The sequence below is a fragment of the Tiliqua scincoides genome, chromosome 5, assembly GCF_035046505.1.
Source record: "Tiliqua scincoides isolate rTilSci1 chromosome 5, rTilSci1.hap2, whole genome shotgun sequence".
Taxonomy (NCBI): Eukaryota; Metazoa; Chordata; class Lepidosauria; order Squamata; family Scincidae; genus Tiliqua; species Tiliqua scincoides.
In genome coordinates, this window is record NC_089825.1 from 82210463 (window position 1) to 82229149 (window position 18687).

At 44.5% G+C, this 18687-nt stretch overlaps 1 protein-coding gene across 1 annotated transcript in view; it reads left to right on the top strand.

The window, feature by feature from the left end:
- The window catches only part of ERBB2 (erb-b2 receptor tyrosine kinase 2), a 72216-nt gene that overhangs the window by 44824 nt on the left and 8705 nt on the right, over window positions 1-18687 (top strand). The window contains exons 12-23 of the mRNA XM_066628432.1: window positions 1564-1763; window positions 2329-2461; window positions 3370-3460; window positions 6366-6526; window positions 9446-9493; window positions 11746-11884; window positions 13138-13260; window positions 14202-14300; window positions 14473-14658; window positions 15449-15604; window positions 17788-17863; window positions 17943-18089. Of these exons, the coding sequence (XP_066484529.1) occupies window positions 1564-1763; window positions 2329-2461; window positions 3370-3460; window positions 6366-6526; window positions 9446-9493; window positions 11746-11884; window positions 13138-13260; window positions 14202-14300; window positions 14473-14658; window positions 15449-15604; window positions 17788-17863; window positions 17943-18089 (1559 nt within the window). The remainder of the gene's footprint in view (window positions 1-1563; window positions 1764-2328; window positions 2462-3369; window positions 3461-6365; window positions 6527-9445; window positions 9494-11745; window positions 11885-13137; window positions 13261-14201; window positions 14301-14472; window positions 14659-15448; window positions 15605-17787; window positions 17864-17942; window positions 18090-18687) is intronic.

The following is an 18687-nucleotide window of genomic DNA, read 5'->3' on the forward strand; positions in this document are numbered from 1 at the left end:
AAAAGGAGAAGGGGAGGGACCTCATATGCCATCACAAACTCTTCAGAGGAAAGATAGGAATCTGAGCAAGCAGTTAAACTGTGTCAGGCCTCCAAGGTCCTTTTAAACTCCAGCATTCAGTGATTAAGAGCCCAATCATATACATGCCTACTCAGAAGTAAATCCCATTGTAGTCAATAGGGCTTGCTCCAAGGTGAGTGTGGATAGGGTTGCAGCCCGTATTATAATGCAGGTGATGTATTGTGATTCAGTGATAGATTGTTTTTTGACAGAGTCTTCACCTATCAAATGTTTATGCCTAATAAAGGTTTTGTTGACTGACAAATGGAATAGATTGTTTTTTTTTCTTTTAAAGGGCACTGATTTTCACTCATTTTGAAAGGGCGCTCTGAAGACAAATGCATTTGTTTTTCAGCAGCTGCAGAATGTCTGACAGCAGCACAATCAAGAATGGCGTCCATGTGTTTAAATGGCTGCTTTTCTCAGACAGAGGCATTGAGGTGGCCATCGGGAAAAGGCTGAGCCTCTATTCCATGCATGCAGCAGAGAAAAGCAAACATTTAGACACATGAGGGGTGCACAAACAATGTGTTGCACATGGTGGTTTAACTCTGGGTATGTCAATTTTATATCTACAAAATGGGGGGACAACTCTTCTGAAAATATAGATTTGCAAAATGAGAAGCCGGGAGGGCCTAAGAACCTGAAAAGCATAATCTCCTGGACTAGCGCTGCAGGCTCAGTATGTTTGGCAACAAATATGGCGTGTGGGAACACTGGTGGCTGATGCTCTTCTACTGTTACATGGCAGAGTGATGTGCAACAGAGAAGCTGTGTGCGGTGGGAAGGTGCTTGTTGCTCTTCCCCTGCATTCCCTACTTCCTCCTGTTTTTGCTGGGTTAAAAATTAATGGGGTGTATTGGACAAGAAGAAGGGTTAAACACCATCTTCCATTTACTGCTTCTGACCATTCTCTGCACCTTTGGTGTTCTCAGGCCCTGTGTATGTTGTGAAGCATTTTGGCCATCAAGACACTCCCCCCCCCCCCGGGTTGGGCCAGTCACTAAATTTCAGGCACTCACATGGCAACATACGCAAGACAGTTTGGTGTCTCTGTCACTTGGTTAAGCCGGACCTCAGAAATATTCAGTGTTCAAAGGCCTCACCTAGTCGTCTCTGGACTAACCTCTCCTTCTCAAGGGAGCTAACCTTGTGGTCTAGAAGCAATTAGCAGAGGTGCGCCTGAGTGGAAGGTCTTTCTCTTGCCTTTTGCCAGAGGCCTACCACACATAACAGGCAGGGTGTGCTTTATACAACCAGCTGTGCTCACGTGGTAATGGAAGATTGGTTGAGGGGCTGGAAGAAAGGAGCAGCACCAAAGCTGCCATGCAATGTGACCAGCCCAGGCCTGTCAGCAGCCCCCACTTCACGTGGCAATGTGTGACAAGAGGAGGGAGACTAAAACATGACACATTTTTTTCAGGCAGTGGAGAAAGAGATATGGTGGTTATTTCTGGCATTGTTCTCTTGCTCTTCCTAACTGGGGCATCTTGTTTTTGACAGTGGAGTCTATTCCCTGGCTTTGCAAAACCTCACCATCTCCTCCCTGGGCCTGCGTTCGCTGCAAGAGGTCAGCAACGGAATAGTCCTTGTCCAGCACAACCCCAACCTTTGCTTCATCCAAACGGTCCCTTGGCAAACCTTCTTCAGGAACTCTCGGCAGACGCTGTTCCAGAACAACAACAAACCTGATGATCAATGTCGTAAGTGGTGTGTGTGTGTCTCTGGGCAGGTGCAGTCATATGTAGCAGTTGGTTTCAGGCTTTCCCAATATGGGAGCCACTGCTAATCCTTGTATTTTGGGAGGTGCATGGGATGGCGGCAGTGTTCCTAGACATAGATGGAATTGAGGATCTCTATACAAGATTCAAGAACTCATGCACAAGTGGATGCTTGATGCGGCACATTCTCTGTTGGTTCTCAGACTCATAGCTGATGTGAATAACCACCATCAGGCCTAGCTTTGTTCCTAGCCTACTGGGTAATACTGATAAGAACAAAAGAACTGCCCCGCTGGATCAGGCCATAGGCCCATCTAGTTCAGCTTCCTGTATCTCGCAGTGCTCCACCAAATGCCCCAAATGATGACTGCCTTGTGGTTGGTTCCCTGTGTTAGGAATGATATTTCTCCCCCAACATTGCCTCCACCTCTGATAGGGAAAGACTCATTGCTTGATAGCAATGGTACTCAGTTATTGATAGCAAGACAATCTTTGTTGATAGCAAGACAATGGTTTACAAGTTCTAGCCTATTTCTTCTCTCCACAGAGCACCAAGGCCAGGTTTGTTTCCACCTCTGCTTGAACGGGCACTGCTGGGGACCTGGGGCGACTCAGTGCGTATCCTGCAATGGGTATCTCCGTGGGAAGGAATGTGTGAAGAACTGCAGCGTTCTGAATGGGTATGCAAGGATGGGGCAGGTGGAATGGGGGGGGCTGTCTGGGTAGAATCCTGGTTAAGCAAAACTTGTGGCAGGGGCAAAAGGGTTCTGGCAATGCTATGTAAAAAATGATTATTTAGCCATAAAAAAGTCTTAGAGCCTTGCTAGATATTTTTCATACAAATGAAAGGTGCAATCCTAAAAAGGAGATGGTGCAAGTCCCTTGTGCTGGCCCAGAGGTGTCGTGAATGTGCCATAAAGCACATTTGTGGCACCAAATGAGGAAGGAGGCTGGCCCAAACCCCATGGGGCCAGCGCAAAAAGAAAGCCCACGCTGGCCAACTCAGGCTGGCACGCAGGTCTGGGGGGGGTGGGGTGCAGGCAGGAAGAAGCCATATCAGGGTGGGCGGTGGGTAGGCCTATGGGCGGGCTGCGGTTGAGCAGGGATGGGAACAAGATCTGGCACTTGTGCCGCATCCTAACCCTGGTCCTGGGCAGCCTGAAGCAGCTGCAGCGTTACCCGGGGTAAGGGGAATGAATTCTTCTTGCCTCGGGATGAGCTACAGGCGGCCCCAACCCTGCTCTGGATGCAGCGCAGGCCAGTCAGCCTGCCTGCTCCAGGGCAGGTTAGGATTGGGCTGGGAATGTTATTGGGATATTGGCTTCTGTGCCATGTACTGAATTCTGTGGTTTCGGAGTACCACTGAAAAATCATGGGACTCGTGTTACACATTGTCTCTTTTTAACGTTGCCACCAAATTAAAAAATGAAATCAAACATACAGCCCTGATTATAAAGTTATTCTGATGATAATTGTTCCAATAGATGGTGGATTGCACCAGTCTCGAGCATTCTGGAAAGATGGGAGGTGAGACAGTGAAATTGCTTAAATTTTGGATTGATTGACTGTGCAGCGTCTTCTTTTGCAGGGATATCCGGGAACACATCAATGGGACACAGTGTTTTCCCTGCCATCCAGAGTGCCTGCCTCAAAATGGGACTGAGACCTGCAATGGATCGGTAAAGAACAGGGACTATGGGAAGTCCAAAGTGAAATGTACCAGGGCCCTAATTCTATTCTAAGGCAGCCTTTCTTAGATCCATAAACCCTGTATATGCTAACCTGTCATTGTTCAAAGTGTTTGCATGCATCCACTACCTTTCTTCCAGTCTGATCCTTAAGATCTTCTATCAAAGAAGGTATTGGATATATATAGAAGTGCAGGAACACGTGGCAATCTCTTCTCATACCCTACCTTTGGCACTACACCTCAGTCCTCATTCCCTGTTGTAACTAATTTACTTCTGTGCAATTGACACAATCATAAATCCTTCCCCTGGCTAGCCTTACCTCCATTCCTCTTCTTTATTCTCTCTGTTGCGTCCCTTGTGTCAGTATCTTCTAGACTGTATACTCGTGGGGCAGAGACCTGTCTTTTTATTCTATGTAAAGTACTATGTACAGAGGTGGCTTTGTATAAGTAAATAATTTTGACTTGCTGGAAAAGTCCAGATCCTACAATTTAGTTAGGTGAAATAGCAAATACAGCTTATATAAAAACTGCCTTTAGTTGCTTCTTGACGTGGACCCGGGGTTATTCAGTTCCCCTGAGAAGATTATTCAAGCGTGATCTAGAGTATGGTCTAGAAGATGGCTGAAACTATGATGTATAATACAGATTTGCCAGTAAACCAGAAGTGAGAGAGGCCATCGAAGCATGTTATGGAAGTGGGGATGCATGCATAGGGTCTGTTCACGTAGCACAAGATTGTTGTTAGATTTTATGTCTGCACAGACTCAGCTCTCTGGCTGCACATTGCAAGGGATGCTTCTCTACTATCACTTTTCCTTGAGGAATCTCTTGATAAAGTTTCTGAGAGTTCCCTGGAACAGAGTTTAAAACACAGAATTCTGCTTTATGCTGAATCAAACCATTGGCCTATCCAGGTCAGAATTGTTGATGCTGACACCTGGGTTCAGGAATTTTTCAGGAACTCTCCAAGCTTTCAGGAATTTTTCTCTGCTCTACTGGGAGATTCCAGGGATTGAACCTGGGATCTTCTGCACTCAAAGCATGTGCTCTACCACTGACCCACAGCCTTACCCTTCAAGTAGAGTTCCAGAGGGGCACTCTGCGAAACCTGTGACAAATCCAGACATCCTGCTCATAGAGCAGTGTCAGCGTAGGGGCTCTCTTCCCATCTCTCGTCTTACTTTATCCATTCAAGAGGAAGAATTCCTCAGTCCTGCTTTAAACAGAGCATGCAAAGGTGTATTAAACCAAGTTACTGTGAAACACCAGGAATGAATCATTAACAGAAAGGCTTGTTTTTCAGCAGTCCTGGCTAAATTACTCTAGGATTCTGCAGGAAAGGTCATGTGGTCTTGTTCTCGGGGGACAACCCACGATGATCTTTCTAAAAGTCTTCTGTAAGGCTTCTTACACCACAGTCCTGTGCATGTGAACTCAGCAGTAAGCACGGTTGAGTTCAGTGGGATTTACTCCACAGTAACTGCTCCAGATTTCAGTTCAGTACACACTTATCTAGGTGTAAGTCCCATTCAACACAAAGGGGCTCATTTCTGAGTGGACATGCATAGGATTGAACTGCTAATGTATCATATATTTTTACATTTTGCATCTTGGTGACATGATGATATTGTATCTTTTTACTGTTAGAGCTGTAACACATCAATTCATCAGTTACATGAACCTGTTAAAAACCTTAGATCCATATGTTTTCTCCTTCCCTGACTAATTGGATAGCAGATTTTTAACAAGTTATATTTTTAATGCAAAAGCCTCAGGAAAGCAGGTACCAGGCACCTTGGAAGAAGAATTTCTTCTTCTCACTCACAGGAGGGGGAAGCCTAAGACTCTGTGACATGTATGTCCATCATCTAAGCATAAAGAATGTGTTTTTTTTCTTGAACATTTGTTTTGTATGCAAATATTCTGCAGAGTTATTAAATTAAAATGTATATGAGGCCAAGATTTGTTGAGTTAGGTGACCGCCTTGGTTGCTAATTGATTTACCAGTACTGTCCCAGCTTATGATCTGAAAAATCAACAATCAATTACTATCTAGAGCCAGGAGGACTGAAAGCTTATTGAATTTTTTCCCCTGAATAATAAAGGCTGAGATTCTCACAACCAATGCCAGATGCTGGATTCTGTTTTGTGTTGCAACCATAAAGCCTTGGAATAAAATAACAAACACTCTAGCATTTTGAGGGTGTCAGATTTTGCCCCAAGCTCCCAGGCTGTCGTGTGCACACATTGAATACAAGGTTATGAAACCTGGTTGTACCGTAACTCTTGAGATCACATCTGTATACCTGTCATAAGAGAAGAGCACAAACGTAGTCTGATCTATAGACAACTTTAGATTCTATAGATAAAACTGGGTTAGCTTAATTCAGAGGACTTTACTCTCAGCGAACAAAGATAAAGTAACTGTATTCGCCACTTCTTACAGACATTTAGAGTACAGTCCAGCCCCAAATTAAGCAGTCCGAAGCCTCATGTTGCAATGCGTGGATGTTCTGCAATGTTTCAGTTGCCCATTGAAATCAATGGACAACATTACAAGGTCCAAGTAGCACAGTCTTTAGTTTGGTAGGCAATAAAATGTGGAAACCTTGTCCATTGATCCTTAGATGTTCAATGTTTAATGAAACACATCCACCTGAGGCAAACTTGCAACAGTTCCAGACACAGTGACTCTAGGTTCTGGATTCCTAGAGTCCTATCAAGTGTCTGGTTTTTACTGATCTGCAGGTTATGTCAGTCTAAGGTCCTGTCAGCAACAGTCCTAACTTGCATTGCAAATTGGCAGGCCAATATCAAATGTAGATCCTGTGGTAGTGTTCAGATGGATGGGTTCTCTCCTTCTCTAAAGGATAATGTTTCTTCCTTCCTAGGATGCTGACCAGTGTGTAGCTTGTGCCCATTTCAGAGATGGTCCCTTCTGCGTGGAGCGCTGCCCCAGTGGTGTAAAGGTTGACGCCTCCTTCGTACCCATCTGGAAGTATCCAGACAATGAGGGGATCTGTCAGTTTTGCCCGACTAACTGCACCCACTCGTGAGTTAGTGATGAAGGAGGGGCTGGGGGAGGGATCGACTGTGTAGATGGCTTAGTAGTTGTGACAAGTGGATGATGAGATGTAGGGAGAAAGAACAGCTAAGGCATTTGGGTGTTGGGCTGAAGGTGCTCTGGTGAGAGGCAATTTAAAGACAAGGATCTAGTATAGCGTTTCTCAACATTTGTTCCCCACTGTACCACTTGTAAGTACCATTGTAAGACCACCAGTTACTTCCAGATTGGGAGGCCAATGCAATAAATGCTGTTAAGAGGCTCAGGGAGGGCTTTTTTGAACACATGGAAAGCACACCATCAATCAACAACCTTTAATGGCATCACGGAAAGCACACACTGGAGCTCTGCCCATCGAACCGAGTCTCCTACTACTGCTTGTCATGTTGCATTGCTGGTCTTGCTGCCAGGTGGCAGGGGTCTGGAGGTCCCAAGAGTACCACCAGACACCACCTCAAGTACCACTGGTGGTACAAGTACTACTGGTTGAGAAACACGGATCTAGTGTGATCTCTCTCTTCCCTTTGATGGCAATGATCTTCCTTTCCAAGTGGTGTCTTGCCACTAACTTGCCTCTGAAATGATTTTTTAAAAATTTATTTTGTTATCCCTTGGTCTCAGGACAGATTATGGAAATTTAGCTGAAATGGTTTTGGTAACAGGCAGCATTTCTTCCGAGGATTGGTTTACACAAGTATCAGAGTGCAGCTCTGTAGAAGCTTGAGGTGATACAGGGGGCACAAGGGAAGCTTGAGGTGATATATGGGGGCACTTTGAATTGCTTCATCACATTAAAAAGATAAATAACATGCCTGGGAGTAAAACAAAAAACCCTTATATGTCAGGGAGAGAGGTTCAAGCTTCACGGTTTTCACTTAGGCAAGTGATCAAAAGTAGTATTGATTCAGCAGTACCACACAGTTCAAAATGATGCAGCCTATTCTACCACCTCCAAATTCATATCTCCTTGTTCCCACCTGGCCATAGCAAAAAATCCTGTGAAACCATGTAGGGGAGGGGGGTGCTTCCTGTCCTGATAGTGTGTCTTGTTTGCGTTCTATCATGGGGAAAAAAGAAGCTTCTATGAGTTGTAAATGGCATGCTGTGTGTGTGTGTGTGTGTGTGTGTGTGTGTGTGTGTGTGTGAGAGAGAGAGAGAGAGAGAGCAATAGGAATTGTGGCATGTACTAAAGCCCACTACCTACCACTGTGATTTTGCAATTTTTCACACATGCTCCCTACCTCTCTCAGCAACTTTTTACTATACAGCAAAGGGCCAAGCTAACATGTTCATCATATTGTGTAATTTGGCCCTTGCTCTTGAATATATAAGACCAAGGCAGGTACCAAGATATTTGGGCATACATCATGGAGATTAACAACCCAATCCCAAGCACCCCTAGCACCCAGGGGTCTAACAGTGCCAAAATGGCTACTGCTGAATCCAGTGGGCCAGGGAAGCAGCCACAGGTCTCTTCAGGTTAAGTAAACAAAAGTTCCCTTACCCCATGTCGACCTATGGCAGCCCGAATTTGTCTACTTAGAGCTATGCCCGCCTTTGAGGGGTGCAGAATCGAGAAAACCCGTCGGGTCTCCCAGCTTGGGATGGGGGATAGATATGGCAGTAGAGTCTGCCGCTATCTCCACCCCCCTCCCGAGCCCGATCCTCTCCTCCCTCTATCCAGTTCCGCACCCTCCCCGCCTTCCCCCCGCCCTCCTCTGCTACCCAAACCCATAGCTCTGGCAGGCGGCAATGCTCACTGCTGCCCACGCCTCAGCGTTGATCTCTCAGCACTGAGGCACAGCACCAGCAGCACACTGCTATGGCCAGCGGTAAAGTGCCTTACAGCACTTTTGTGACAGTCAGAGCTAGCGGTAGCAGTGTACTGCTGGTGTTGACCCCAATAGGGTTGGGCCCTCTCTGACTGCTGCACAGTGTGTATATGTGAAGGTTTAACTTTAGAAATGGAGTGATTTTGTAAAAATTAAGAAACGTTGGCTGCAGTTGAAAAGCAGGTAAACAGAAGCCCAAGTCTGTTCTGAAGCTCTGTGCTCAGGCTATCTCATCACCATAGATCAGAGGTGCCCAAACCCCGGCCTGGGGGCTACTTGCGGCCCTCAGAGGCTCCCAGTCAGGCCCTCGGGGAGCCGCCAGTCTCCAATGAGCCTCTGGCCCTCCAGGGACTTGCTGGAGCCCATACTGGCCCAACACAACTGTTCTCGGCAAGAGGATGACACAGCTCAGTCTCACCTGAGCTGTGGGACGAGGGCTCCCTCCACTACTTGCTGTTTCACGCCTGTGATGCAGCAGTGGCAGTAAAGGAAAGGCTGGCCTTGCTTTATGCAAGGCTTTTTATAGGCCTTGAGCTACTGCAAAACCTTCATTCATTCATATAAGTTCCATCTCTAATATATTCATATAAATTTATACTCAAATTTTAAATGGTAAATTAATTCCCCCCCCCCCGGCTCCCAACACAGTGTTAGAGAGATGATGTGGACCTCCTGCCAAAATGTTTGGACACCCCTGCCATAGATGGACAACAATGAAACAGTTAGATGGAGTAGCCAGTTAAATTTAACATTTTTTGTCATGTAATGTATTAACCAATAATTGCAAACAATAGAGAACTATTTAGTTAAAAGTACAACAGGCATTAATGGAAGGACAGCAAAATGAAGAAGAAGCAACGTGAAATAAAATGTGATCATATATATCTGTATCTATATAGTACAAAAATTTGGAATAATGTTTAGTGAATTGGCATATTTTGGACCTTATTTGGACTAAATAGTGTTTAGTGAATAGACATATTTTGGGTCTTATCTGGAAGTGACTGGGACATTTGTAGGCTTCCCACAGGCTATACAGGTAATGGTTGTCTATCACATCTGTTTCTTGTTCCAGGTGCACATTACGGGATGACCGTGGCTGCCCAGTGGATCAGAAACCCAGGTATTTGATTTTGGTTTCTTTTTATTTCCTTGTTTTATTTACAGTCCAGCTTTCTTTTGCAGGATCCATTGGGGTATACCTAGGACAGAGCAGGGAGTCTACAAATTATCCAGAGCTCCAACATAATGCTCAGTGTATGAACAATACCTATTCGATAGGGACTTTAATATCCTAAAAAAGTCTCCGCTTTTCATCAGCCACAGAGACTAGAACAGCAATTTTCAACTGGTGTGCTAAGTAGGCTTCTCTCTGGGGCTGATATGGCCAGATCCGGACACTAACAATCAAGCAAGCATAACATATTGCTTAAGGTGATGTGAGCATTATAGTAACTACTATATTTGAATATTTGATTTTTGTTTTAACAATTTACATTAAAGTTAAAATTTTTAAAGGGGGGAGTGTGAGGCAATAATTAGATCCTGGGATCACTAAAAGACTCAGTGGAAGCACATGGCCTGCTGATCAGTAAATTAATTAATTTGCACTTGCTTCATAGAAGGGGTGGAAGGGCATATGAAAATGGCTGACTGGTAGTGGGACTGTTAGTCTGATGACAAAAAGAGGAAGAGGGCACAAGAGCATGTCTGAATTGTATCAAAACTCATGAATCACAGGAGCTTCATCTTTACTTGTAAAGCGAAGCAGAGAGTCTACCACTTGTTAGTGCTTAGAAAGAAATACCTTTGGAAATAACAGTATTTCCAGTAGATATGTAAGCAGTTTCTTAATTGATATATTAATAAATGGTGTGTGATTGGCATGACACATTTCCTTCATGCTGTATTATTAATTGACTATTGAGAAATGATTGGCTTTAATGGATTGACCAATGAATGAAGAGTTGGATCAGGTATTTAATCTCATATATCTTCCTGTATTCTTCAGTCCCTGATTGATCATCTCTTTGCTTGGTTAGTCATGGCTGTGTTATAAAATTATACAGAATAAATCTCTGAGTGTTTCTTTAATCAATTTGGACTTTGCCTTTTATTCTAAAATTTCCTCCACAAAAGGAATGGTTCCCTGGTCTGGGCATATACCCATGCTAGAAGAAGACTCAAGAGAGAGAAGAGAGAAAGGAGAGGGCCACTGGGCAAAACTGAGAAAGACTATGCAATTATTTGAGTATGCATACTTAGGCTTCGTTAGCACTCTTCCCACGCCAATGGAAGGAGCCTTGGTATTTTACCTTTCCCTCTGCTGCAGCCTGATGGAAATGGCTGCAGGAGAATGAAACCATCTCTCAATACATCTCTCAATATTTGGTTCTCAATACTGAAAACCCCTGCTAATTGGGTAAGAGGCACTTTTTCAAGTGGGTGCTCCTTTTTTTTTTAGCAGGGGGAGAGTAATTGGCCCACCTCACCCCAGCACTGTCTGTTTTAGTGGCTGTCTGCTGGTATTCTTTTTGCATCTTTTTAGATTGTGAGCCCTTTTGGGACAGGGAGCCATTAGTTATTTGATTTTTCTCTGTAAACCGCTTTGTGAACATTTAGTTGAAAAGCGGTATATAAATACTGTGATTATTATTATTATTATTATTATTATTATTATTATTATTATTATTATTATTATTATTATTATTATTATTATTATTATTATTATACTTGTGTTGCCATCCCAGGCAGGAGAGGTTAGTCATCCCTCTCTATTATCCCTATTATCATAGTAAGTCACTATTTACTTCAGGCCAGTGGTTCTCAAAGTCCTACTCAGACTTTGGGAACCCTGTAAGTATTTGCAGGGGAGGGGGCAGCAACGTGATTGGGACAATCTTGCTGCTGCTGGGGAGGAAAGGGTTGTTTATACTTCCCCGGGGGTCGCTAAGGCTCTCTGGAGGGTCTGGGGAGCCTGTGACCCCCTCTTGCAGCCTTCCTAGCAGCTCCAAACTGCTGCTTAAAAAAACCCAAACACTTCCTGTTTTCATTGCAAAGCCGGAAGTGCTTTTATTTATTTATTTGTAATAGCAGTTTGGAGGCTTGTAGAGGGCTGCAGAGGGGTTTGCAGGCTCCCCAGATCCTCTAGAGAGCCTTAGCGACCCCCAGGTAAATGGAAAAAACCCTCTCCTCCCCAGCAGCAGCACAATCGTCCCAATCTTGTGTTGCTGCCAATTCCTGAACCGTTCCTCTTAAAGGGAAATGGCCCTTTTATGGTTCCCCTAGTGGGTCGTCACCCACCAGTTTGGCAACCACTGCTTTAGGCAAATAGTTTTTCCCATCTCTCTCTCACTCTCTGTCTTCCCCTTCCAGCCAGGCAACATCCATCATTGCTGGTGTGGTGGGCGCTGCACTTGCCCTGGTTCTGTTGTTCCTCATCATCATTTGCATCAACCGGCGGAAACAGCAGGAGAGGAAACATACAATGCGACGTCTCTTGCAGGAGACTGAGGTATGGTTGCCATCTGTGGCCCCTTTGGCACAAAGTGTTGAAGTTGAGCAGCATTTAAGGATTTGGATTTTTCCCTTCTTGGGAATATCTTCTTTGTGCCAAATGGAACCTCCTCCTTCAGAGCAGGGCCTCTGAGAGAAATTTTATCAGGGGGTACAAAGTTTCATTTGGGCCCCTTTGCAAAGGAGGAGGGGTGAAACAGACCAGGGGAGGTGGTGATGGGTGAGGGGTATGTGGCAGAGAGGGGCAAAACAGGTTGGGGGAGGGTGGAGACAGCTGGAAAAGTCTTTGGAGCCTGGAAAAGTCTTTGGCTGATCTGCTCAGCCACGTGGCATTGGCAGCTAGATGCAGTAATACATAAAACCAAGCACACTCCTAAGTCCCTCTAAAAATTTTTAAATATAGAAAATCATGCAGCAAATTAGCATCATTATATTTAGGCTCACACTAGAATGGAAAGTGTCCTGTGCATACCAAAATTTGCTTCTGCAACAGCTGTAGTCTTGCAGCTGTGTCCCTGAGCTCCTATACACTCCTTCATGGTAAGCAGATCCACAAGCCAACTGGAGCAGGCCAGTTTCCTTCCAGATTTGACACTGTGTTAAGGAGTGTCACATATGCATTCCGTGGCCCATCATATATGGCTTGACAGTAGCTGCAGTAGCTACAGCTGCACGCTCATGGTAGTGTCCCCAGCATCCTGTACAGGCAACAAGTCTGAGTAGATAAGAAAATGTCAGATCCTAGGACATTTCTGGGCCCCCTCCTTTGGCTCCTGGGCCCCCTTTTGGACCCTGGGCCCCGGTACAAATTACCCCCTTTACCCCCCTCTCCTAGGCCCTGCTTCAGAGGAAATCTATCTGAGTACAGGTGTTGGGAGAAATGACACAGGAAGACCTATGCATTTAGGCCCTGCTTGTTTTCTGGAAGCATCTGGTTAGTCAGCATCTGTTGACTGGTTAGTCAGCATCTGTTAGTAATCATCAGCATCTGTTAGCAATCTGGTTAGTCAGCATCTGTTGGAAACAGAATGCTGGCCTGGTTGAACCTTGTCTGATCCAGCCACACACTTCCTGTATACTTAAATGTTTAGTCCTTAGTGGTCCCCGCAGAAATACCAAACACGATGCACTTTTATTTATGTGACCATCCCCTGTCGAATGCTATTGGCATCTTGAATGTAAAGCTAACTGATGGGAAATGCAGATCTCTCTATCTCTCTCCATTATTTCCATGTTCCTTTTCTCTTGCAGCTGGTGGAGCCATTGACGCCCAGCGGAGCCATGCCCAACCAAGCTCAGATGCGTATTCTCAAGGAGACAGAGTTGAAAAAGGTCAAGGTTTTGGGATCAGGAGCTTTTGGAACAGTGTACAAGGTGAGAAGAATCAGAAATGGTTTGCTGTGTGCGCAGACCTTGACTGAAAACCATTTAAAGGGACAGCCAAAAAAAACCCTTCCAAATTTTTCCAAACATATAGCTACTCCTTTTCCTCTGGGGATTCAGGTGCCTTCCCACAAATGAATCTACCCATAACCTGAGATTCTCTGAGATGGCACTGATGCAAGCCCTCCTGCTATCTGAAGTGTGACTTATGGAGACGTGCAAGAGCACCTTCTTGGTGGTGGCGTCTTCCCTGTGGAATTCCACTCCCACCCACCTGCATAGGAGGTTCACTATGCTCCCTCCCTCTTATTTTTCCAGACAAGGCTGAAAACATATTTATTTCAGCAGGCCTTTCCCCACCTATTTTTTTTACCACTGTACATTTTTTTCTCTCTCTCTCCTTGTTGGAAGCTTGTGTTATTCTAAGAGTGTGTTGCATTATTCTCATGATTTTAATTGCATTTTAATTGTATTTTTTATCTCATGTTGTGAACTGTCTTGACTCTATAGAGAAAGGCAGGATTTAAATGTTTAGAAATGAATTTAATAAAAAGAAATTGCCTTTGCTCCAGGTTTGTCCCATTTTCCCAGCACTGTCAGTTCCCCACCTATCATTCTGTTGCCACTGAATCTTCCTCCTTTGAACCCATTCACCACAGAGATTGGCATCCTCTTGGTGAGCTCCCAGCCCACTATGCTGTCAGCCATAGTGAATTTTGTCCACTACAAATGATATTTTCTATCTCGTACTAAGCAGTTCAGCAAGTGGGACGTTTTGCCACCAGAAGGCCAAGAGTGACTTCTAGTTATTTGACCTGGGGCTTTAGTGCAGTGTTTCAAAAACTTCTAGTCACCAAGGTTCCTTCTGTAATCCAAGAAATCCCTGCTAAACTGACTCATCTTGCTTCTTTCTCCCTCAACCCTCCCTCCAGGGTGTCTGGATTCCAGATGGCGAGAGTGTGAAGATCCCAGTAGCCATCAAAGTCTTGCGGGAAAACACCTCACCAAAAGCCAACAAGGAGATTTTAGATGTGAGTGAAGAAGACATGTTGATGCCAGCAGAAGGCAGCAAACCCACACTATATTCACCCCACCCCCACTCCCTTGATGTTGTTTGGCTTCTCTAAGTTTTTATCCTGGCTCAGCCAGTTCCATTCCCAGAGGAGACCTCTAACATACTTCATCCCCATCTGCCCCCTTCAGGAAGCATATGTCATGGCGGGCGTGGGCAGCCCTTACGTCTCACGGCTGCTGGGAATCTGCCTCACCTCCACAGTGCAGCTGGTGACCCAGCTCATGCCCTATGGTTGCCTGCTGGACTATGTGCGGGAGAACAAGGATCGCATTGGCTCCCAAGACCTCTTGAACTGGTGTGTTCAGATTGCAAAGGTAGGCAGAGCTTCATGGCAAGAGTGGGGGATTATGGCAATGGGTCCTCTTGACGTGCATGTCATATAACTGCAACTTTTCCAGGCCTGAAAATCACATTTCATGTTTTACTGTATATGGTGGCAGTGGTGTCACTAGGAAGGTGCAAGGGGCAGGGTGTGTGGACTGCACCAGGTGGCACCATGAGAGGGTGACACCAGAATGACTGTATTGTGACTGTACTATGGGAGCCTGACAAGGCCACTGACATTCTGCTAAGATCTTGCGAGATCTCCCCAATGAATACCTTGTGCTATCTCGCAAGATCTTGGCCTACCCAAGATGGCAGTATCTGGGGGAACCCAAAAATGGAGGCTGCGCTACATGGACGATACCAATCCTAGTGACACCACTGTATGGTGGTCTTTCTTCTTTTCTCTCTGTGTTTTCTCCTCTCTCCCTCTCCTATCTTTCACCTGGTATTAAAACAATCCTAAACAAACAGGGTGATTGGTGTGTCCTGCAGACCACCAGCAGAAGATCAGCATTTTATAGGACTGGACTGAGGAAAAGTGTGTGTGGATGGCAGGTAATGTGGATTGGTCCAATATGGAACAGGCTTGATGTGCTTCTATAAATTGGCTAGAAAGGAGAATTGCTACAGGTGAAGTTTATCCCACCACTGCAGGGCTATAATGGGGGAAGTTGTATGTTAACACCAAAATTATCCAGCCAACATCTATGTTGTGGGCACCTATGTCTGCTTTGAAAGCTCCAGGAAACTAACAACTATTTGTTCCTTCTCACTCAGGGCATGAACTACCTGGAGGATGTCCGTCTGGTCCACCGGGATTTGGCTGCCCGGAACGTCCTTGTGAAGAGCCCAAACCATGTGAAGATTACAGATTTTGGCTTGGCCCGGCTACTGGACATTGATGAGACAGAATATCATGCCGATGGAGGGAAGGTGAGACAGAAGAATGATGGAACAGATAAACCTGGGAAGCATCTCTTTTAAGATCAAGATTTGACTGGCCAAATGCTGGTTGGTCGATATTGTTTGACAGTGTCTGTAGTTACAGCACACAGCCAGAAGGAAGTATTTTCTATTCACCTGGTTTGGATTCCGCTTGCCACAAATCAGCTGCAATAAAAAGTTTCGCCTAATAATCGTGTGCTGTGACTGCAGGCATCTCCAAGCCGCAGTTGCCCAGCTCCCCAATTTCATTTGATAGCACAGCGTCTCACAGAGCTAAAGGCTAAGGCCTCCTGCTGGCTAAGATTGACTGTGCCCTATACAGCTCCTAGCAGACCATTGGCATGAAATAAATGCTAGCACAATATATAATTATAGCAGAAATTCAAAATTCTGCAAAGAAGTTTCAGGTTAATTTTCAGAACAGATTTCCATGTGTAATAACTGGACGCTCACCAGTTGGTGATGCTGGATGCTTTGTTTGCCCTGAATGGTTACCCAGATCCTTCCCTGTTGGGACTGTTTCTCATGCCTGAATTGTGTGTGTATGTGTGTGTGTGTGTGTGTGTGTTTAATCAGTTATTCTAAGAGCTTATGATGATGACATCACTGCCACCTCCCCTCCCCTGCAAACACTTACCAGATCCCAAAATCTCCCTGAGTTTGGGAACCTCTGCACTACACCATCCTGGCTCATTGTAAAGTCTGAACTTTACAATGACAATTTGTATGATTTTAGGTTCTCCATGACTGACTTGTGATCTGACCAAATTTCAGAAAAATACGATTGAAAATGGCTGAATGATAGCAGTTTTAAAATTCTCTTTGAATCCTATGTGTCATGCTGCTGTGGTGTTATATTTTTGTTTTGGCTCTCCTCAAAACACTTTTTAAATTTCTCCCTTTGACAGTTTCGATCAAGGGTGCCCAAACCCTGGCCTGGGGGCCTTTTCAAATTTTAAATGTAAATTAATTCTTTTTTTCCCTGGCCCCCGCCCAGGAAAGAGAGATGATGTGGCCTTCCTGCCAAAACTTTGGACACGCCTGGTTTAGTTTATGACAAACATTTATCACAAAGGTCTACCCTACCATTGGTAGGGTGAAAAAATTTTTTGGGCTTTATCTTCTGCTTGTAGAAGCCCCATCTGAGCAAGGGGAAAAGGCAGGGAGGCTTGTGCCAACCTCCTTTTCCCTCTTCAGGAAATTCCTGATTCAACATTGTTCTTTCTTGCAAGTTCCTCTCATTGGAGCTATGCGCACTGCCCTGAGCTCCTTGGAGGAAGGGTGGTTTACGAATGTAAAGAACAACAACAACATGCTGAGAAATTTACTCACCTTAACCAGGTGACATCTAGTTGACACCTCAAGGAGATTCCTTTAACTGTATCTATATAATTACTTTTAAATTGAGTTATGAAACCTTTCATACATTTATATCAACAAAAAATGGTAAACTGTAACCTAGTCCATCAGCAACTGAAGACAAAAGGTATTTCTAATTACGCTGGCACTTATATGAAATCATCACTGTGGAATTACTATGTTTTGAGCTCAATAGTGCTGATTATTTTTCAATTTTTTGGGACCAATTTTTTTGAACCAGCCCTATTCCTGTTTTGATGTTGCACTACCTTTCATTTCACACCTCACGACCCATATTTGGTGTGACTTTAGGAAATAAAACATGTCATTAACTTAATCAGTGGGCGCCATTGTGCTTTTTAATTACAGTCCCTCTGCCAGGGATGTGAATCTCTCATGTAATCTGCACAATCTAACAAACAGATACCACTCCCATGATTGTTTCACGAATGGTCCCACAAACTTACGTTTGCAAACCTCTAGTCAAAAGCATTTCCCGTACCTAGAAAACCAGCACATTGGAGAGAAGGATTGTAGTCTAGCCTTCTGCTTGATCTCCTAGCTTTCTGCATGCAGTGAATGTTTTATATGGAGGGGCATTACTTTGTGAGCTCACACCTGCTGTCTGAAGTGATTCAGCCAAGCTGTAGGTTTTACCACCTCTGAATGAACTTGACCTAAGCCACACACTCAGCAGGTTTCTGCAGGACACCGGAAACATCCTTACACTTGTCTACTGCCTGGAGCTATTTCACCGAGGGATGGTTTGACACATATATGATCATCATTGTGCTGTTATTTACCTTGCCCAGGTGCCTATCAAGTGGATGGCATTGGAGTCTATTTTGCGCAGACGATTCACCCACCAAAGCGATGTCTGGAGCTATGGTAAGTAAGGTCTCTTGTTCACTCCCATCATGAAAGCCTGATTAGTGCCTAATGCTTGACAGGTTGTGTGTCTCTCCAGGTGTCACTGTGTGGGAGCTGATGACCTTTGGTGCCAAGCCCTATGATGGTATCCCAGCCCGAGAGATCCCTGACTTGCTGGAGAAAGGAGAGAGGCTGCCCCAGCCCCCTATCTGCACCATTGATGTCTACATGATCATGGTGAAATGTAAGAGATGGCAGTAGTGGATAGGTCTTTCTGGGAAAAAGGCATTGCCACAAAGTGTAGGGGCACAGCCGACAACATCTTGGTTCCTGTTGCTGGCATTAGCCACTTGGAAGCCCTTGTAAAAGGAAGCAGATGGAGATTGTGGTAAATGGCTGATAACCCATCACCTGGAGTTTTTGACTGAGCCTCATATCAAGCACTACATCCTTGAGCTTGGTTTTAAATGAGTTGTTTGTGATGCAAGAACTGTAATACAGGTTGAGTACCTCTTAAAAGGAATTCCGAAATATGAAATATTCCAAAATAACAGAATATTCCAAATATATAGCTTTTTTGAGCACCAATGTGACTTTAAAAAAAACAAAACTATTTTGCCTAAAGAAATAAAATCACAAATTGTGTTTTGTGCACAAACCTTGTTTCATGCACAAAATGTTTAAAATATTATATAAAAATTACCTTCAGGCTAAGCGTATATGAAACATAAATGAATTTTGTGTTTAGACTTGGGTTCCATCCCCAAGATATCTCATTATGTATATGCAAGTATTCTGAAATACAGAAAAATCCAATATCCAAAACACTTCATGTCCCAAGT